At 34.0% G+C, this 23,080-nt stretch overlaps 1 protein-coding gene across 1 annotated transcript in view; it reads right to left on the bottom strand.

Moving 5' to 3' along the window:
* Positions 1-23,080, bottom strand: part of DNAJC1 (DnaJ heat shock protein family (Hsp40) member C1) — a 107,107-nt gene that overhangs the window by 50,624 nt on the left and 33,403 nt on the right. The window contains exons 2-7 of the mRNA XM_036406943.2: positions 18,702-18,803; positions 17,922-17,968; positions 11,619-11,784; positions 10,658-10,755; positions 9,503-9,596; positions 21-111 (exon numbers count right to left, since the gene is read on the bottom strand). Coding sequence (XP_036262836.1) covers positions 21-111; positions 9,503-9,596; positions 10,658-10,755; positions 11,619-11,784; positions 17,922-17,968; positions 18,702-18,803 — 598 coding nt within the window. The remainder of the gene's footprint in view (positions 1-20; positions 112-9,502; positions 9,597-10,657; positions 10,756-11,618; positions 11,785-17,921; positions 17,969-18,701; positions 18,804-23,080) is intronic.

The following is a 23,080-nucleotide window of genomic DNA, read 5'->3' as shown; positions in this document are numbered from 1 at the left end:
AGACAGTGGTAAAAACTCACTCTGAAGTGTTTCAAGTTCAGCCTTAGCCAGGGCATCTTCTTTCTCCTTCATTTTTGTTTCTTTATATTCTACATATAATTGTCTGGCATCCTTTAAGAAAACGTTGCAATGGCATTAGCATCCTTATACAAACAAGTAATTGCAATGGCTCTGTTTTAAGTTCTCACTTAACCTCACAAAAAAAATAATTAAGATATATTTGTTTCCTTGAGTTACAGCAATTTTCAGTCTAAAACATAGAATTTGTGTAATAAAGACTCAAATGTAATAGTGTTGATATTATAGACTCTGATGCTCATTGACAACCTGAAAAGCAAAATGGTTGGAGAAACTACCTCAGCTTTGCAGAGAGCATGCACCCACTTGCTCAAATCAGCAATCTGGAAGTTCAAGGGAGAAAAAGATGTTTTTAATTAGAGTAGTGTGTGCAGGGACAAACAAAGGCAAGTGCTAGGCAGCAATCACCTCAATGTGAACTCATTAAGGTAACACTAACTGCATGTGCCAGCTTGTTCCCCCCCCCCCTTTTTTTTTTAAACCAACTTCTACATTGCTATTAAAGTGTTGAAAATACACTTTTTTTTCTCCAAGGATTAGATTCTAATCTGAGATCTATAAAGCAAATGTACACATAAAACTAGAAGTCCTGTCACACATACACCACAATAATGTACACCCTTCCAAAATCTGATGAACGAGTTATTATAGATTTCTGTTGAAAGCTTTCCAATATGAACAACCAGATTGCTGAAAAGTTTCCTTACTCTCACCAGTTTAAGAGATTTCTATACTCATTCAAAAACAAGGAATCCATACTACAAACGCTGAAATAGAGAAATTGTTATTTATCTTTATCAATCACGCAGAATGTCTATTGTATTACACAAAAATTAATTATAGTATTTGATAGAGCTAATCTTAGATCTTCCTACCCAAAAATAATTTTTGGTATTATTACACTAACAGTACCACTTTTTACAGATAAAGGGTAACTTAAATTTGAATGCAGAATGTATTGTAGAATGGTAGTAAACATTTTTATGGTAGTAAATATTTTTAAACAAAACCTGCTATCATCAACATGAAACAAGACACCTTAAGAAACCTTGAAAAGAAAATAGCTAATCTAGCTTATGGTAGAAATCATCCCACTCTCCCTGCAAAGTTGTTCTTCATGTTACACTTGCATCTACCCTTTCAAAGCTACTTGAAGGAGGCTGGAGAGCACATGACAGGAATCATGACCAAGCTCTGAGCAGAACTTTGTAGTGGTTTGGAGACATCTCATTGATAAAGTCAGGATGCTTGAAGAACAACTCTGACAAATTCCCACAAAAGATCAGTAAAGTTCCACCTCCTTCCAAAACACCACTTACTCTTTTTTTCTTTTTTTTTTTCTTTCTGTGTACAGGAAATAGCAAGTTTTGGGGAGTTTTTTGCCAGTTTTATGTAGGAAATCTCTGCACACAAAAGTAATTTCAAAGGGTTTACATAACTTTTTGCTTCTGGAACATAACAGAAGAGACCTGTTTCACATGCTAATACTTTTAGGATTGGGAAAAAGGGTTTTTTTAAAGTAGAGTTGTGGCTAAAAAAAAGTGTAGTTAAAGCAGGACTAGCATTAACAGCAGATATGTAGGCTTTGAGGAGACATATTTGAATCACAAAATTAGAATCAGCACTGGTTCTCTTTTTGGTTTACCTGAAATAAGAATTCCCTACCATACTGGAAACTTTCCTTATACTCTCGAGGTTTGGCCTACTTGAAAAATTAAGAAACAGAAACAGCCATAAATGCAATAGTTCATTTCTGCTGAGTTTGAGACGTTTGGGTGTGTGGCATACACAGGATTCAGACTTATGGATATCCAAAAACCACTTCTGTTTAAGGCTATGATTTCAAAATGGCTACAATTAAGTGGCATTTGAATTTAACCCATTTGACACTGAAAGCCAATATTTGATGCTAAATTCTGGTGTAAAATCCATTATTGCTTGTGGGATCTCCAGACAGCAGGCACTAGGGGGTAACTGTCAATCTCTCCAGCATGTCAATCACAGAACAATTGGAAATGTGGCTCAGATGAAAATGAGACACAATAGCTGAACAACAAAGAAAACTAGTCAGAAGCACGTAAATGAAATATGGTAGAATTGTTGCTTTATAGATATAGAATGGATTATCACTAGAAATGGAGTAATATGCAGGTAATAAAGGCAGCATCAGTCTTTTATCTTATCAGTAAGATTATTATGGCTGTGACCATAATAACAAAAAAAAGGGGAAACGACACACTTTGAAGCATACACAAATGTATACATATAAAGAAAAGCAAAGAAAAAAAAATAACAAAAAGCTTAACACCAAATGGATTTTGAACATTTTAAAATCAAATCCATCTCATAAACAAATAAGAATGGCTCTACAGGTTGTAAAGAAAAATTAAAAGGCATACCTGAGTAAAGACTTTAATCACAGACACAAATTTTATGTGAATTAGACCTTATAGGTCAAAATGAAAAACCACTGGAAAAACATTTAACATAGGAAGTTCTTTGAAGAAAAGTTCTGCCTTAATGTAAATAAGCGCCTTTCAATTCATTCTTCATTAGCTTTCCATCAGTCTAAATAGGAATTTTCATTTTCAAGAATATTCTGTTTTGGTAGTGTAAGTATTTAAAAATAGATTTATGCTCAGATTTTTTACTTTTCCAAAGTGATAAATTTAAGCAGTCATTTTGTCTCAATACAAGTATTTTAGGGCCCTAAAGACACTGACAAGACAGATACAGTCTCTTCCAATCTAAGGTTCCTTCCCCATGATTCAGTAACAATTTTATATCTCAAAACATCAACATTCTATACTTAATGTATACTTCACCTTCAAGACATAATACAGGTAAGAAAAGTAATATTTTCATACCTCTGGGTGGAAAGATACAGAGAAAAGAGAAACAAATACAAAGCTTTGAACAGTTCTAACTAACTCCACCTTACCTAATCAGAAATACGTTCTCATTTGCAGGAGTTTAAGACATTTTCAAAAAAACACCAAAACAAATATATTATTTCTTCTCACCACTAAAGCAGTATAACATGTAATTAGTTAAGCATGAAGAATAAAGAAAAGGGCTGATATATGCTGATTTATTATAAGTTCAGATATATACTTTCCAAAAAGGAACAGAATGAAAAAAAGAATGTATTTGAAATGCAAAATTCTGCTATTTATATTTAAACTGTTATATATGGGAAATCCTGTGAATAGCGTCATATTTAATCACAAATAAGAATAAAGAATACTGAAAAATTCTTGAAAATACAGTTTCTCTCTTTATATCAGTATCATCTCATGTTATTAAATTGAGATTGTCTAAAGCTGACCCTGAGTTATGCAGAAATACAGAAATCCCTGATACTGAACATTCAAGGGTTTCTTTCGTTTGTTTGTTTTAGGGTTTGAGGTCTTGGTTGGGGTTTTAGGTGTTTTTTTGTTTGTTGTTTTTAAATCAAGAGATACAGTGTTTATTCAAACTGTACTAATTCTATAAATAAAAACTTCCATTATGAGTAAGATTCAGCCAATTGGTTTCTCCTTGATTTTTGGGGAGGGTGATGAGGCTTTGCTGTTTGTTTGCTTTGTGGTTTTTGGGTTTTCGTTCTTTGGGTATTTTCCCCTCCAGTAAATATTAAGTCCTCCTGGCTTTCTGGTCTACCTCAAAAGAAACTGGAGATTAGGAAAAAGAAAGCAAACAACTTGAAACAATTTGCTGTATGAGAATCTTAATTTCAGGTTTTGTGATAGAAATAGTTCACATTTTAGTTCTTTGGATATGAGACTGATACAAACAAAATGCACACTTAATTGAAAAAAATTTCTCACAAGCATACTTAAAGTCAGTATACTGAAATAATTTTCTTTGGACTAATTTTTATTACATAAAAATACTTTCATGGAGCTATTGAACCAATTTTTTTTTGTCTTTTTGAGCACAGTATTATTATAAGCAATTTGTATTGAAAAGAGAGAAAAAAAGAGTTAAATTAAATTTACTCCACCAGCCCTCCTTCAATTTGCTATTTCTAAGCAATAAAAATTCCAGCCATTACACCAAAGCAAAAATACTCTTTGGATAGGATTCTGTACTAGTGATATCAATGTGTTATGGTAAGAAATAATGTTTTAAAAAGAGTCGAACATTATGATTTATACTTTTCTTTGGCATTTTTACCTTTTTGCCCAAAGGCAATCTAATAAACAAATAGGAATTGCATTACTTCCTCCTTTATAAACAAAAAATCATGCTTTGCCTGTAGAACAATCCCAGGTGTGGGGAGGCTCTTCAGCTGTGTACAGCCGTGGGCAGTTGTGGTGTGGTTCCCAACCCTGCACCGTGTGACCAGCAGCTGGCTGTGCCACTGCAGGCTCTGCTGGGAATTCCATGTGCCCAGTGGGGAGACAAAGGCAGCCAGAAGGGGAAACAGAGGTCAGTGCTGCAAGGCCTCTCTGGGACCCATTTCACACCCCATGAAGCCTCATACCACAGCAGACCAGCAGCAATAATTGAGAGCCACTATTGCCTCCTACACACCAGCTACTCACGATCATGTGGTAGGATATGTAGACTTACAGTGATACAAAGAAGCTGCCACAGCACAGCAGGCAATTAAAAGCAAATTTCTTCACTCTCTTACATTTATTTAAAACTTTTAGTATTTTTGCAGCACATTCTTCCTCCAGAGCCTCAAGCAGTACCCTGTTAGACACAAATTATTTTTGCTCACTTGCATACATCCAGAATACTTGTTTCATCATCCACTCTCCTCTGACCTGCTTCTAAGCTTCTAATTGACCTCAGGGTCAAGAGCTTCATCCTTACTTTGGTTCTCCCAACAGCTGTGAAATAGCAAGAAACAGAGCAAATGGGCAATCACTCGTGCCATACATCCGGCAATTGCTCGCTCCCCACAAATTATACCAACATTGGTACTCTACAGTAAATTGGAACATGTCAAAACCCTCAAAACCCTGTAAAGCTGGGAAATAGAGAGATATTTAACCTTACTGACTTGAATAATTCTTTTTTTTTTAAGGCATATGTTATTAAATGCAATAAATTTTGTTTTAATCTCACACAATTTCATATAAAGTCACATGTGAAGACAGAAACAACTCACAAATACATTTGCTGACCTAATCAAATCTTGCTTGGAAGCTAACTTGCCAAAGGAGATGCCCTGCTGGCAAAGCTTCTTGAGTTTAATGACACACTGCCAATCCATTTAAGGCCAAAGCTGAACCATCTCTAAACAGGTGTTGAATTGTGATCATGGATTAAAAGAAAACCTGAGGAAAAAATGCCAAGAAATTAAACACCTCTGGGTCACTAGTTTGAATCTATTCCAGACTACTAAATCTGCTACAGTAATTACCATCTGGTAGTCTACATAAAAATAAATTACTGGCTTTTTTGTTTTAATTCACTTTGTGCTACACAAAGGTCTTTATAAACACAAGTTTCAATTGTAATTGAAAGCATTGTTGATAATCTCACTAGGTTATAATATCCAGTGCAACTATGTACTGAGCTCAAACTGGCTTCTCATTACTGGTGAGCCACCAGTTCTCCTCCAACAGCTCACTGTGAGGGTGTGTGCTCTACACCTACAGGATTACAGTAGAAGAAGGAAACTTTATTTTCTTAACAAGAAACCATTTCTGTTGAAACAAACAAAAATGCCTTCTGCTCCATTGCCCTCAGGACAACAGCAGGCTCACAATTCAGTCGGTGTAAAAATAAAGACATTCACTGCTAAACTTCACCACATCAGTGTGGAGGTAAAGTTGACAGGACCACTAAGAAACATGCCTATCTTCTGATTTCTGAAGGAAAAATTTTGTGAAGAATAATTAAAAGCATTTTTCAAAAAGACCACTTTTCTTAAGTTATATGTCCAGAAATCCAAAAAAACCACCCTCTAGTCAGCTGCTTTTGGAATAAACTGCAATTTACTTATGGCAGCTCTCCCTCAAAACATAAGTACACTTAACACAACTGTATTACATACACAATTTGAACTGAAATTCTTGCACACCTCATGTAGCTGGTTTATTTCATTCTAAGAAGAAATTTCTGTTTCAACAAGCATTTTAATTGAGTTTTTGGAGGTTTTTGATCTCCTTTTTTTTAAAATACATTGTCTTTTTCCAGGTCATTCTCATGAAAGCATTAGCTAAAATGGCCTTAGAAACAATTTTCATTCTTTTTCTATTTTTTTCTTATCCTACATTATAAGAATTAAACTTGGTAATAGGCAATGTAATTTACACTCCACTTAATGTTTCCCTCACAGCACACATATTTGATTTATGATACATTTTATGCATTTTTCTCCCTTTGGTTCTTCAAACAAACTTTAAAATGCTGTTTTCACTCCTAAATGTAACTAAACTCAGTGTGTGGATATAAAAATCTATGTAGTTTCTCTCAAAATACAATTGTCAACAGTTAAAAAACCTGCTCTTTTCTTAGTTTCTCTCATCCTCCCCTCACACATTTTTCTTCCAATTTCTTGACATAAAATGCAGGCTACAATAAAATGGCATAGGCCATCACAAGGGCATGCAAACAAAGCATTTTTCTTTAGTGAAGGCCCACCTTAATTATTTTAAGTGCCTCCTTCTGAAATCTGACATTTTGAAGGAGGAAGGGAAGTAGGAGAAAGACACTCAATTGGATAAATGAGAGCCAGGCATGAGCAGAAGCTCAGCAACCTGAATTCTCAGACACAGCTGTTGCAAGAAGAATATTCACATTAACTAATAGGGGGAGAGATGGATGCTAGGTAAAAAAAAAAAAAAAAAATCAATACAAGAAGGGCTAAAAAGTTTTATTTGTTGCTATTGTTGTTATGCTGTTATGTTTGATTAGTTTGGGGATTTTTTTAATAAAGTCTCCTCTGAGGAAGAACTTGTGTCTGTTACAAGCATGTGCTTCTGTTTTGTTAGTTTGAGGGAACAGTTCAACTGTTTTACTGGCAGGGCTTTGAAAAACTCAGTGGCAGAGCAACATTCACCTAAAAGCGCTGCTAAATTTTCCCCTTCCTGTCCCAATCATGGTTCCTTTAAACATGGATGCATTTCCAGAAGTTCAGCTACAACTGGATTAGTTGCAACTGAACAACTGATTTTGAAAACGATTTGTTGGCCCTTAAATGACTGGAGAAATAATTTAAATTAAAACAAATAAACAACTAAAATCTGTGGCATCCATCCTGATGCCAACCACTTGCAATATGACACGTGACACTACTCAGTATCTGTAGGATCCTTCATCTTCTGCCTTAGTGATTTCACTTTTATTAAAAGCATTAAGTATCCTGAAATCTCAAGCCTGTGCATTACTGAAGAAAAAAGCACTCAGATTTAAAACAGGACCTCTGTACCAGGGTATAATCATACAAGTACAGATAACTTTTTGCTCCATGTTGGTCATTAAGGCAGATCTTGCCAAAATGTTAAATATACATCAAAATCAAAAAGAACCCAGAGGTCTCTCTGTCAAGGTAGTTACAACACACCAGGTATCTTTTCAACTGTCATTTCAGAACACAGCTCCAACTGCTCTTATGCTCTTCAGAAGGGGTGATACTTCTTTAAGTATTGTTAACTAATTAATAAATAATAAGCCAGAATAATTTATTTTAGTCACCTGAAGTCCTGAATAGTTTTAACATTGAAGATTATTTATAGTTCGGTACATTTTAACTCATGTAACTAGCAGGTCACAATAAACAACAACAAAACAAACCCTGCAGTTGAGCAGTAGTGTCATTTCTATATGGGCCAATTTATTCTAGAATCCCTGTCTCTTTCCTTCCTCTTTGCTTCAAAGCCTTCCTGCTCTGAATTCCACCACAACATGCTTCCCCTGCCACCAAATCCCTGGTTGATGGTCTCCAATATTCCAGGAGTTACTGGACAGGTCTTTTTCCACTACTATTAATTTAATGGAATAGGAATCCAAACAAGGGCTAAGTTCAACAAAGCATGAAACATCATTATTTTGTAATTTCTTTCTGCCAATTCTGACAGGCATAGGAGCCGCTTTTTGAACAACAAACCTGAAACCTCCCATACTGACATAACACTATTTTAATATCATAAAAATTATAAGAAGCCATAAGAAGTCCAAATTTTCAATTATTCACTAATCTTACTATATTGTGTGATTTTAAAAATTTTGCAATGAAAGCAAAATGGAAAGTACTATAATTACGAATTAAGTTTCAAAAATGCAGCAAAAAAAGTTTGCTGATCCTAATTATTTTCTATCTGACTCCCCTTGATGAGGAATGAACATCAAAGCTTAATTTGGCCACAACAGTTGATTAAGCATAATCAACTTGCTTTACAAACTTGTAAAAATAAAGGTTTTTTTAATATAACAGCCCCAATGTTCCGATGAAAATTTTAGAGAGAGAGAGAGAGAGAGAGAGAGATTAACTTTGGCTCTGTTTGTAGGAAAAGTTAAAAGCTATAAAAATGGATGCTGGAAGACCAGGCATTACTGTATTTATAACTTTTACAAGTGTTTAAATAAGAGAGTAGGAATTATAACTATAGTCTTTTTCTAGCTTGAACAGAGACAAACCACAAATACTGATGCCATTTGTACTACTTATACTTTTAAAAGAATACTCAATATTTCTGTAAATCAAAGAAAAATCCATCTCACATTGCCAGATCTATATTACCAGTGACAAAGGTATTAAAAACAAAATACTGTATTTAAGGAAGATGCCAAGAAAGAGCAGGTGATATTAAAAAAGTTATTCTGGTAACTAATTTGACAATACTTCCATTGGTTGAATGCCAGCTAGGTTTTACTGTTGATAGTATTTGATTAAAACACAATAACCATGAGCAAGGCTGCCACATTGATGTTTCTAAATTACAACCATACCTTTGTTGTTTTACTTCAGCAATTTCAGGTATCAATTTGTATCATTATCCAATGAATTAAAGAAAGAAACTCCATTTAAAAAAGTAATTTCACTGCTATCCCAAATTTAAATGGCATATTAAAATTTGCTATGAAAGTACAGCATTTGCTGATTTGAGATTAAAGTACTTTTGTTAACATCACTTAAACATTGGTATTCCTAATTAGATGGATATACATCCATCTCCCCCTCAACCCTCTCCCATCATTTATTCTGTAGTTTTGCCTAACAGAAACTGCTTCCCTAGCTCGTTAAGATTAATATGCATTTAAAATACATTCATATTTCCATGAACTTTTGATATCAAATTTGCCTCCAAAGAGTAATTCTTTATATATATATATATATATATATATATATATGCTATGTGTTTGAGCCAAAAAATTAATTAAGAACAAGCATTACACATCTGATTATGCATAATAACACCGTCAAGAAAAATTAAGTAACACAATTTAACATCATTACTGTTACCTGGAATAACTGAGGTAAAGCTTTCACTGTGAGACAGAACCATATTCCCAGCTTGCACGGAAGTAAGTCATGCCATTGTGGTTTGTCCAGTACCCTGCAGTCAAATAAAATGGTAGGTTTTTCATTATTGCCACACAATCTCAAAGCCAGAACTTTCCCATTATCTTTAAGATGATTAGCACTTGTCAACTCCCATAAAAATGTCTGACTACATAATAATAAAGATACATTTTAAACATTTGATTCAAAATATCTAACAGCTAACTTCGAATTATTTCTGTATTTTGATCTTCTAAAAGGACTTTTCTTCAAGAAAATAAATTCATAAGCCACATAATCACTTTAGTTTAAATAAAAAACCAAACCAAAAAACCACTCAAGCTTCAACCAAGTGTTCACGAGTGCTGACAACCAGATATGAAGACTGTAGCATAAACAAAACAATACATAAAAATTAATGTCATTTGCAGTTCACTGGAGCATTACTCACTGATGTCATCAAGAAAGACGACAGGCAGAATGGTCTCTGATCTCCATCCCTCATTGATCCAGTTCATGCCCCTGCTGTGTGAACTATTTAAACCCTTTATTTCTTTCTATGAATCAATAGAAGAAATAGTGGTATCTTTTGGAGTGTCCTGAAAGTCACTATTTCCTTATGTATTCCTTGACAAACAATGTGTTAGAAGCCTTCACCAACACACTCATTTTTAAGTTAATCAGATAAAAAGCATTTAATCAGACAAGCATTAAAACCCCATAAGAACTCCTTGCTTGGAAGAGGAATAAATTGAAGCTCAAATAAATTGAAATTTGTTAATTGTAATCAAAGGCAAAAACCCTTAAAGAGGGAAAAAGTTCTAAAATCTCCTAAAATCAACTTGTAAAAATAATATCCTTTTATAAGACAGAAGCCTTAAATTCAGCCTTAATCTTTCAATGATTATTGATCTGCTGAATAAACACCACGTGTTTATTTACAAATCCAAACCTGAAAACACACACTGGCACACTTTATATCAGCAATGGCTCTTACTACAAATACAGTTGTTCTTCTTACAGAATATTTCAAAGATGCAAAAAGAAAACGAGATAACTGTATCAGTAGCTGACAGAATGTTTTAAAATGCACAAAACAAGAGAGTTCTTTCCCACCTTTCATTTTTGTCTAGAGCAGCAAGTTTGGCTTCCTCTGTACTCCTGCTGCCTGTTTTTTTCTTCTTTTCCCTCTTTTTTCTGCTAAGCAGTTCATCCTTGATGTAGAAAGAACTACGGTTACAGGTTATCATTAGCATGTAAACCACAAATGTTACTGGGACTCTACTGTGAAGGGTAAACACTAGAGTAGCATTTATGCAAATGTATCTGGGGTCCTACATGATTAAGTAAAATGATCTATCTTAACAATAACTGTTGCCATGGTATCCAGTCTTTAAACACACATGAAGTCCAGTTCTGTCACTCATGTGTATCTCCATAGCAATCAAAGTTTTCTAAGAGGAGAAAGCATTCAACTTGCCTCCTTTCTCATTCATCAACTTCAATAATGCAGTGGAAAATAAAAAAGTAAATAGATGCTAATGTATGAATATTTTTCAAGTTATGGTTAGTTTTTTTTCTTAGTCTACTAAGTGCAACAGACTTGTATAAAATTATCAAAAAATAATGTGATTTATACTGCTTACCAATTCCCACCCCGTTAAAAAAACAAACAAAACAAAAAAGCATTTAGCTTAGAACAAAGGCAAATCAAGTATCACTTTTAAACAAATAAAACCTGTTTATTTTTAAACCTTAGATATGACTACAGTAGCATATGATTCTTCATCAACAAATGATAGACTTTTTCTCTTCTTCCTTCCAGATAAAAACCCAGGACCAGCTCTTGCAATTTATTACCAATTCTAGAAAAATTAAGTCATTGTTAGATCATCATTTCTGAGATGCTGAATATCTCCTTCTGTAATTATCATAATTTTAAATATAATATTTTTAAAATATGAAAAGCCCAAATTCAAACCAGGGGCAGAGGTATCTATCTATCTATATACGCAAACTTCTACAGGAAATTCAGTGCTAATAATTGAAGCAAGTTTGATTTATTACCAATACTTACCAGCTGTTTTTCCAGGTAGATTGACCAAACCACAGCATAATGACCCACTGTGAGTATAATGAACAAGAGTAATGCCAGCTCAGCATTGCTCATTTTTCTCACCCGCCTGTAGTAGAACACAGGCTGTCGCCAATCTGGTAGTCCATTGATCAGAATATCATCATACCTACAGTAGCAAACATAACAGGCTTTCATGGAGAGCTAAAAATGAAATAAGCCAAACCATCCAATTATAAAACAAAAGATAATCCACAGAGTGCTTGAATAATACACACACAAAAGATCATTTAGTAATTTTTTTTTTAGAGAGTAATGCCTTGTTTTGTCAGCAGATAGGCTTGCATGTGGAAACAAACAGGCTCCAATCACTGGGGCACAGGGGGAAAAAAAAATTCAAATGTTCCTGCAACCCTTGCCCCCCTCCCCTCCCAAGTTCATTCACTTCTGAAGTAAGAGACTTCCAGAAATGTGTTCTACGTGCTCTGTAATCAGTGGGCAGGTCTCCGTGATCGAAGTAAGTAACAACCCACGAAGAACTAAATATGTAGCCAAGAACAAATGTCTCAAACACTAGAAACCCTTTTTTCTTTTACAAATTAAATGCACAAGTGCTGGGGGGAGGGGAGAAGCATCTCTGCTTTTTGTTTTTGTCCTTCAGTACCACAAAATCCATTAGATAAAAACATGCCAGACTTATCATACCTTCTTTGTAAGATAAGAGCTTAAATTAGAGGCTTGATATTGATGTTTGAAAATGAAGTTCACCACTTTTTGATTTTCTATTTGAAACACTGTCTTGAAAATCAATCTATTTTAAAACTTTTTAATTACTAACCCTACCAACTGCACAGAAACTATTTTATGACAATCCCTTTTCCTTCACACAAATGTCTTGAAGGATCTTAAAATGTCTGAGGTCTTTTATTTACAGTATTTTAACAATTTAAAAATAAACAAACCACAAACATGCAAACCAAATTTTTTTTAAATTAACTCTTCAGAGTAAAGTTTCAAACAAAAAATCTCTACAGTAAACTCATAAATCTGTATGTTCAAGATGCACAACCTGTTAATCTTAAATTGAACACAACTCATTACATATTCTAATCACACCATTTCCAGAATTAAATCTGCACTGAAAGGCCTAATTTGGTGCAACACATTGACCAAAATATTTTAATTAAAAATATTCTGAGTTAGTCGCAGGCCTAATTACAGGAATAGAAATAGGGCCTATATTGTCATGCAGGTCAGTAGAACTCAGTAGTAGGTTTTTCTCAAGTAAATTGACCAATCCAGGAATAATAGCGCAGCTGCTAAACTGCCAGTCTTGACATGTAAATCAATTTAAATGCAACAACTGCACTAGCTACTTTGATAGTTATTAAATTGATACCTTGAAGATGTACTAAAAAATTTATTTCCAGAAGCAAATTCATTTTAAGCAGAAAAAGAAGCAGCGGTTTTCAATTAAAAAAATATACCTTACTATAGTGCATATCTGAAAAGCTAACTTCTGATGAAACATTTGTTCAAGTTGGCACCATTATGTCTGCATAAAGGATTTAACACCTCAGGATTCTGCTGTGTTCTGAATGATACCAGAAGTAAAATTCATATTACAAAATTCTATCTTCCATTAAAACTATGAGAATACTAAAGTTAAGATCTATTATTGTAAAATTTGAACTAATAACTTCTTCCCTTTCCCAGTAAGTCAAAACAAATTAACTACTGACACCTTAATACAAACTCTGTTCAGAAAAATTGCTTATGATGTTATTTTAAAATTAAAATTTCTACCTAATTTTGTTTAAGAAATAAGGAGATGTTTTAGCCTTTAAAAATATTACAACATTTACAAGATTTTAGTGATAATAGAAGAGAATATTTTAGAAACAGAACCATCTTTAAAACAAATTAGGTTGATAACAAGGTTTTACATAAGATGCTCTTCCTGTGAAATCTTCAGAGAAATACACGTACAACCTAATTTAATATACACTTATTAAGCAGTTGCCTTCTTATATATACTAAGGGTTGTTAATTGATGCGCTGAAAAAGTGGCTACCGATTAAATAAAGTCCATATATACTGATGGTAACAATGCAGTAATATGTAAACCAAGGCTTCAAACTAACATTGGCAAGCATATTCTATTATAAATTATCTGTTAAGAAAAAAATAAATGAAGACAGCAGAGCCTCTTGCATTAAGTGCTTTAAACAGCCCTGGGTATTTACCAGGCTACGTCGCTGCTCTGAACAACAGCCCCCACGGATTAAGGCTCGGAATCAATGCTCTATTGATTTTACTATCAATGAGCATTATGGCTCACACGACTGGCCATTTTAAGGAAAGATCACTTCTATTATAACCCACTTTTTAGAATATATACTGTTAAAAGATAAATCACTGCTTTCAATAGTAATTAAGCTCTGTATTTGAAAAATAAAGATATCAATGATTTTTAGGTTTTCAACTGGAAAATGATCCTACTGAAAATCAGTAGCTCCCATAATTTTAAATCTTAATTTTTCAAATTTCAAATGTGATTCAATTAAAGGTAAGTTTCTCATAAAAGATTTCCTGTATAGACACTTATATTAACTATGAAAGACAGTTAATCTGTGTGCATCAAGAACTACATTTGGAATTTAATTACAAAGCATTCTTTTGGCAACCTATATTAATTGTAACTCTATGTAGGAAAAAAAAACAAGCTGAAAAGAAAAGATACATTTGCAGGATTTCTTGCACAAACATATGCGCACAGAATACAGCAAATTTTTCACATATGAGTATGCCTACCAGTTGTCTCTGAAATGTAGCAGTCAACAAGCTACAAAAACCCCAAAGCACCGGTACAGAAATAGAAAGCCAAAACCATTCCCCATTTAAAACCATGCTGAGTATTTGTTTTAAAACTCAGCAGTCTATAAAGACTTGGTAGTCCTGTATTAAAAGTAACAAACTGCAAGATTATGAACATTTCTTTTTTTTCTATTTTATTTCATAAAATACTTTTTAGAGTTCTTTGTGAATCAATTACATTGCAAGTAAAAAAATCAATTAACTGTAGTAACTAATTACAGTATCATCCATCTTAATATAATTATAATTTACTTTTCCCTTTAAGAGAGCCACTGCATTTCATATTTCAAATAATTTCAGAGATCTGATATAGTTTATATACTATAACCTTGAATTAATGAGGACTATTCTGAACTATAGAAAGATTGCCCTGGTGGTTTTTATTTTGGGAGGCCTATTTTCCTCAAGCTGTCAAAGACCTCCAGCACAACATCAGCCAGAACAATTATACCTACAAATACAGATATTTAATTATTAATGAGAACTAAGATAGACACCTTTCTTACTCTACACAAGTGTATTTTGATCCCTTTGCAAATGTTTTGTTTCCTGTAATCAAGCCAACATTGTTACAGAGGATAGGCCTGGTAGGCAAAAAAAGCTCCTTATAACGGTAACAAACAATGAAATTAAGACCTAAGATTTCTTTTATGTCTAATTACAATTAACCAAAGTGCATAAAATTATTTTTCATAAACTGAGATAATCAAAGGCTAATAAAATTTATCACTGTCAAATTGATTTACCAACAAATGCCCTAAAGGTGAAGTGTATGGCAGGAAATGCACCCATCTCTACATAAGCTAAAGAGAAAATTTTCTGTAGAATTTCACACTGGAGAGTGTATAAAAGCATAAAATATTGTGTTCTGCTGCATATATGTTTAATTTAATAATGTTTAATTTGATAATTTAATGTTAAACAGTGCTACATTAAATGATGCTGCATGTATGTTTATTGTCAGAATATTTGAATGCTTTGATCATGTTTCACTCCAAAGTGTGTAGGAGAGAAGTCCTAACATGGTAGTAACTACCATATTCTGCAGTACTACTAATGATACTGGTGTACTTCATGAGCAACTATATGACTTTCTCAAAAATGAAAACCATGTTTTAAAGCCCAGTTGTACCACTGTCAGTAGAGTAACTGTAATATTTTAACAAAGGCTTCTGCCATCAGATAAAGTAAAAATTCACTGATAAATAAGAAAATGCAAAGGCTTTAGAAAAATAATTACATGTAGCTGGCCAACAGATCTGCCTTTTTAAACACTGTTTCTGTACTCACACAAACGAACAACACCTCTGACATTCACCAAGAATGACATTCACGGAGAAGGGATTTTATTGTTTCAAAATGAGTTCATCACTCTCTCATACAGTGCAGGACCTTATTCCTGCTCTTGCTGGCTCCACTCTCTGTACACATACCAGGAATGATTACATCACTTTTGAGAGGAACAGTAAGAGCCAGGTACAGCTGCTCCTGCACAGAGCAGGAGCCTGCAGCTCGCTCTCCTCTCAGTGGTACAAACCCTGCCCCAAAGCATTCAGGTGCTGGGAAGGGATTCCCACCCAACTGCCAGCAGGAGGCTGCAGTGGTTTCTGCCCAGTGCAGAGGGGGCACTGAGTCAGCTTTGAGCCTATTTCACTCTGTCCCTTGCCTCACGCAATTCAAACCAAATATCAACATGTAAAGTAGAAAGATTCCAAAAAGCAGTAACTCCCACCCTTTCCTTTGCTGTGCAGCTGCAAGTAAGGCTCGAGTTACCTAACAACAGAACCAACAGAACAGGGAGAGCAGCTCCTATCACACTTACTGAAGACCTGTATTGGAAACGTGCTACAACAACGCCTTACAGGCCACCCTCCATTTACGAGCTCAGCTGAGAGATTATCATTACACTGTGCAATAAACCTGATCAATACAGGGCTTTGCAAGCAATGAGACCATACAGCTCTGCTCTACAGGTTATTTCTAAACTCTGTATATTATTTCCAGAAAATCCTCCGAAAATAAACACTGTTTAATCCACCACATTTCTATTAATTCAACTATAAAATCAGTATCAAACATACATCCACATTGTGCAAGAAAAATATGACATTGCCTATGTAAAAAATAAGTTAGTGACAATTAAATCACTAATCTAAGATAGAACAATCTGCTGCTGCTTTAGCTTCTCATTGAATCGCTGATGCAGTAATTAACAATATTTGAGTAAGTTAGTCACCTTTGTAATGTATGCAAGGCTTAAACCACAGTTTTTGCAAGCTACTGTATCACAGTTTCATGCAAAAAACTTCTATTACAGTTGCAAGGAAATTCCTACAAGTTCCACGATGGAACTAAGTTTCAGAGAAACAACACTCTGAAGTGCATGCAAACAATGCTACTAACAAAAAGTTGGGAAGATCTGGGGGATAATTCACTTTAAGTGGCCTGAAATCATTTAGCTAACATTTTTTAAACTTTTGTTAAGTGTAACTTCACAATTAAATTCTCTTTAGAAGGATGAAATAAAAAACCCCACAAATTTCCAAAAGTGCTTCCATGAAGTACATTTTCATGACACTTGAAAAGGGGATTATCAAAAAAGTAGATAATCTGTACTATAAACCCTGGACTCCTGCCAAGACATCTACAAAGCCAAAATCCCTTCAAGAAATGTCTCATAAAACCCCGTTTAAAGACTTGTAAGCTGAAAGATGATCTACTAAAACACCAACCCAAAAGCAAAAGTCTTTCAGTGTCTCAGTTTTTCTGATAATCATTGGTTGAAACTCCTATTTGTTTAAAAACAGGAAAAAAAGTTCAAAATAATCTTCCAGAAAGTAAATTAGCCCCAGGTTTCCAGTTCCTTATCCTACCCTTCAGGTACTGCTGGAACAGCTCCTGAACCAGCAAGGACAACTGGCATTTATTAAAAAATATTTAAAAGCTTCCACTATTACATCTGAAAGAAAAAAAAAAAAACCCTATGAACTAAGCAACAGAAAACAATGCTGAAGACAGCATACAGAGGAAATAATCCCTAAATATCATGCAACAAGCCTTTTACTGATACAGGGAGGTATTACTGACATTTGAATAAATGGCCAATATTTTTTAATCGCAGTTTTTAAAAATTGACAACTGAGCAAAAAAGCTGACATAGCTGTTAAGTATTTTTTAAAATTGCTTGAAATAACAGCTAGTTTTCAAAGTTTTCAAGTACTAATTTTAAAGGAGAAAAAACAGTATGTCATGCAAAAACACCACTTTGACATTTAAGCCATATACAATCTTTAATTAAACAATTACATAGATTTTACAAACCGAAATTATGCAAAAGAATAATCTGAAGTGTTACAATTAAGTCAAATAGAGCTTGAATACAGCACTGGTATGAATGCTTTATTTAAAAACCTGTGCAATTTAACTCACCTCTGCCTCCTTTCTTCATCCTTTAAAACCTCATAGATGGCCACCAACTAAAACAAATAAACAAAACACCAAAAAAAAACACAGAAAAATTTTACTTTATGACTGAATTTATAAATTTTGAACAGTAGTATCATTTTTACATTTGCCAACAAATGACCTTTGCTAGTTTTTACTTTTCCCTACACCACTAAGAGGCAAACCCAGTGTGCAAAAGAAACAGTAATATATTAATATACAAATGTCATCAGACAGAAACAAGCAACTCTTATACAAGACTTTCTTCCCATTCTCACATCTGTCAAACCAAGTCTTGTCTCAGGTAGAAAATCCTGAAGATCTTGCTAAAATCAAGTAAGCTGAGTTCAGCCTGAGGTATGTTTTTAAAGGTAGAGCTAATTACAAAGTCATGTTATTTCACTCTACAAATATTCAAAAATAACTAAAATGAATTATTTTCATTAAATTATGCCTATCTAGGACTTGTGTTGAGAACTCATCCAAAATTTTCCCCACTGCTTTTGCAAGTGCAAAACATATTTACCTCCTAAGTGTATAAGCATTATGTTCAAATTATTTTTAATATACAGGTAAATATGAAATACAAGTTATTGAAAAAGTTAATTCCAAAAAAGTGTACTTGGTTTTAGTCTACATCAGCAGAACTGTAATTCAATGTTTAACTTACTAATTTCAAAGGTGTATCACTGTTCTTACTAAAACAACATCGACATAAAAATTCTGTTTTCCCCTGAAAGTTTTATTGCCACACATTTTACTTACTTGCCTAAACTGTATTTCTGCATTTTCATCTTTATTCTTGTCTGGGTGTAGAACCAGAGAAAGCTTTCGATATGCCTTCCGAATGTCTGCAGATGAAGCATCCTGAAAAAGAGGAAAACAAAGCAAATCGTGAGAAACCATTCCCTGAACTTTTTGAAGATCTGTAGGCAGCCAACCAAGTGTAGGAACTAAGGCAATGTAATTTGAGACATCTAACAACCAAACCTGCAACCAGCCCAGCCTAAATGACTTAACAGCCATTCAGTCCAATTCATCTTTCATCTTAACTCCTTTCATTACCATACATCCATTACAATGACATTTGCCAATACTTGCAAACACTTCCTGCTTTAAACCTAGCCCAGGCACCTTCTGCACCATTTAAAAGTTCAACTGAAAACTGAAAATTATTGCATCTGCATATCTTCAAGACAGACATAATTTCAGCAAATTATCATGCTCAATTTCCCAAACTCAGGACTTGCTAGGAACTCTTCCCTTATTAATATTTACATGCAATTCACTCCTAATAGGACTTCCATTCAACTTCAGCTTCACCATGTCTGAAGAATTGTATTTTTCTAAAGTAGCTTTAAATTGCAGTCTTGGAGCTATACTGTAGCACTGACATCAATCTATACCTTAACCATTACAAGAATTGCACGCATTTTGGAAGAAAAAATAAAATTAAACACAAAATTATGTACCAACTAAGCTGCACAAATGCAAATTTCTGAATAATGACTGCTATTTAGTACATGCTGCAAAGATATCCAGAAATGAAGATGCCAAGAGCTGTATTCTGTCATATAGGTGTAATCCCCACCAGAAGATACACAAAGCACAACATTTAAACAGAACTACTTGCATTTTACTGCTAACATGTTCAAGGCAACACTTTAGAAATCAACTGCTTATCTGACAATTTTTATTTCTTGATTTTATATATACTATTCCTAAGTATCTCTCTTATTCCTAAGTAGATTCTTTCTCTCAAAATTACAGTATAAACAGGGATTAAAAACCCAGACCTGAATTAGGTATAGAACAAAGTGAAATAAGATAATAATTAATTCAATACTGTAATTAGTCTACTAGGCTTTTTATTATATATCATTACTTTAATTTTGGTTTTATAACATAAGGCTATTAAAATGCTGTGTACAAGTTTGGGCCCAGAGTGAATAATAGAAAAAGACTGAACTAGGGGAAGGAGAAAAGCAGGGGAAAATGCAGAAATTGTGAAAATACAGCATGGAAACTATCTTTAAGGAAGTTCGTATTTTCCCCTAATAAAAGACCAAAGTTTCCGTAGTCTCTTCTCTGTCAAAGGAAAATGTTTTTACTACTGAAAGAAGATTTCTCCTGAAAATACCACACATCCATTTTTAAATTTTTCCATTTTCAAAGGCTACTTCTAAGGCATGTGCACACCAAAGCAGAATTCCTCTGCTCAAACAGCAACTTGCTTCCAGCTTGATTACTGCCAATGAGTTGCTTCATATTGCCATTGTTTCACAGGTTTATTTTTAACTCTCAGCTAAAGGGAAGGAAGAGACAGTGACTAAATATCTATTCTAAGCTCAAAGAAATATTAAATCCTTGAGATATGGACTTAATAGAATTATATGAAATACATGTGAAAATGAGATGTAAAAATATCTTTTAAAAATTAGGGATTGAGTCTATGATAACCTTGACAAATGAGTACCTCTAGATTTGTATTTTGGATAAACTACAACTTATTCCTTCTCTACCACACATTTAGATATGCTGGGTATTACTTTTGGAGCACCCATGATTAACAGCTCATGATTATGCTTTATCAGTTAAAAACCTAATAAAACATATTAAAGGCTGTTCTGCAATATTCTTCCAATTATTTCAAACAACAAACAAGCAAAAAAGAAGTTACAGTGTTTTCAGTTGTATCTGAAGAATTGAAATTTTAGTTTTATTTGGGAGCAGTAGTATTGTTTGTGTAAGAGATCAAGATAAAAGGTATTTTATCTGTTCAATGCTTAAGCAAAGCAAAAGATCCCAAGACAACTCTGAAATGATAAAGTTGCTTAAATATTTATGTTGCTTCACCTTGAGAAGTTGAAATAAATGTATAAACTTACAAATTTAGAAACTTGCAAAACCAGATGGTTAATCTTAGTTACCAGAAATAATTGAGAGAGATATTGTTTTGTTTCCCCTCATCACCAACCCAGTCAGCCACTTCATAAACAACATGGGCTTGTCTTCAAACAAAATATAATTATTTAAACACTACTATAGCAAATAAAAAACAGGAAATATTTTACTGGCCATGGTTTTATCTAAACCATGAAAGTGATCTTTATCAACATATCAGCTTATTGTAATTAAGTCTCTAAAAGGTTGAAGAGCGTATTATAATATCAACAAAAAATTAAATAATGGGATATTATTGTCAATTATTTCATTACACCTGGCACATATTAATTTCTAAAGCAGTAAGCCTGCCTGCTAACCCATTCTCCACAATACCCCCAAACACAACACAGAGGACCATTGTATATTTGAAATATTTTGCCAATTAATGCTACCTATAGGTACTGTTAGGCATCTTCAGGCAGTGTTCCAGATCCTCTAGAACCCGCCCTGAAGAGAAGTCATTGGTTTCTAAGAAAAGACTCTCATCTCTGCAGAAGTTCCTTCCTACCAGTGTGTGACTCTAAATAAGCTATAAAGAATGATTCTTTCCAACCAATAAAGAAACACCCCCCACATCGATGTCAGCTGCTCTGAGAGACCTTAACTCTGCTGGCCATCTTCAGTAACATTTCCATAAAAGCTAACGCTTTTAAACAAAGAGTTAAGAGTTGGTGTTTTCTGCAGACTAAGACATTATTTTACATATTACAACACAAGTCTAGAGACTAGAGAAAGCCATGACCACACTAAGGTTTTGCTTGTTTAAAAGAAACAACATGTTAGGTTGCTTTGTTTACTAGCAAAATCTCAATCTCAGTTACATCTAAGGAGGGAAAAGTAAAACCTGTAGAGGCACCTCAGTTAATAGCAGAAGGAGCTGGTAATGTCACAGACAGCAAGTGCTGCCGATTCACTGATTTCTCCAACACTGCTTCAGGTTTGCAAGTTTTGCCACCAATTGTTGCAAAGAAGCCTGTCACACTGTCACCCTCAGGTGGATACAAACATCATGAGTACCACCCTATTTCCTGATAAATATCTTTTCAAAGCAATATTGTCCCATCATAGTTCCAAGGTTGATCATCTCTTTGTTTTGTGCTAGAATTGGTTCTCAGAAATACAAAACTGCAAGTCTACACTTAGGTAGGCCATAGTCTGGCATCTTATGCATGGAAATATGCAAGTGTTCATCTTTTAATGCCCAACACTTCATCAAACAAATGTCCATATGCCTAGTTACATGACCTCTAGGCAGAACTTAAAAGTTAAATCTTGTACATTTTTTTTTATAATCCCTTATATTTCAAACAAGTATGTTAGCATAGAAACAAAATTAACATTTAAATAAATCAACAGAATGTCAAAAGTCAAATACATTTCTTAAGGTTTCTGCTGGACTTTCACATTTTTGTCTAAAGGGCAATAGATGGCAGATTCAAAGAGTGGGGCAGAAGAAGAAACATTCTTCTCCCTGTTTATGATGTACTTTTGGCAACTTGTTGAATTCTGACAATGAAAAACACATTACTAAATTTCATTTTACTCAGCATCATGTCCAAATTCACTAGTATTACCAAGGAAAGTTCTCTCATATACAAATATATAAGTAGGAACACAGAAAGGAATTTTTCACAACAAAAAAATAAATAAAATATATAAATGCACATTTGCCTTCCATTCTTTTAAAATTAAATTCCTGTTCAAGATGCACAAAGTTTTAAATCTGGTCTCCTCCTCTGCCTATACAAGTTCAGAGTCCCACAGAGTTCATGGCCACCTTTACAATAAATCAAACAACTGGCGTAGTACACAGTACAAGCATATTACTCCATTGCTTTCCATTCCTAATGTAACTATGATTACTAATGAAGCTAAAAAAAAAGCCTCATTGTGTTCCCAAGACAATTCTTGGTGAACACATGACATATCAGATATTGCCATAGGCAAACAGTGATTAGGTCAAGGGGAAAAAATAATCAATGTCTACATAGTTTTCACTTACCAACATACACAATTCAAAACCTAAATTGTTCCCTTGAGTGCAATGCAGTTATACAACAAGACTTAGTTACTCACAATTTAGCAACTGCTTCTAACGCAGTAAATGTGCTCAATTCATCTTGGGTTTTAAATATGTCTGCCAATGTCTTCAAATAGGTGGCAGTATCTTTATTAGCAATGGAAGGCACATGGTCCCA

Source organism: Molothrus ater, chromosome 1 (genome assembly GCF_012460135.2).
Source record: "Molothrus ater isolate BHLD 08-10-18 breed brown headed cowbird chromosome 1, BPBGC_Mater_1.1, whole genome shotgun sequence".
Taxonomy (NCBI): Eukaryota; Metazoa; Chordata; class Aves; order Passeriformes; family Icteridae; genus Molothrus; species Molothrus ater.
Note: the sequence above shows the minus strand (reverse complement) of the source record. Positions and strands in the feature narration are given on the sequence as shown.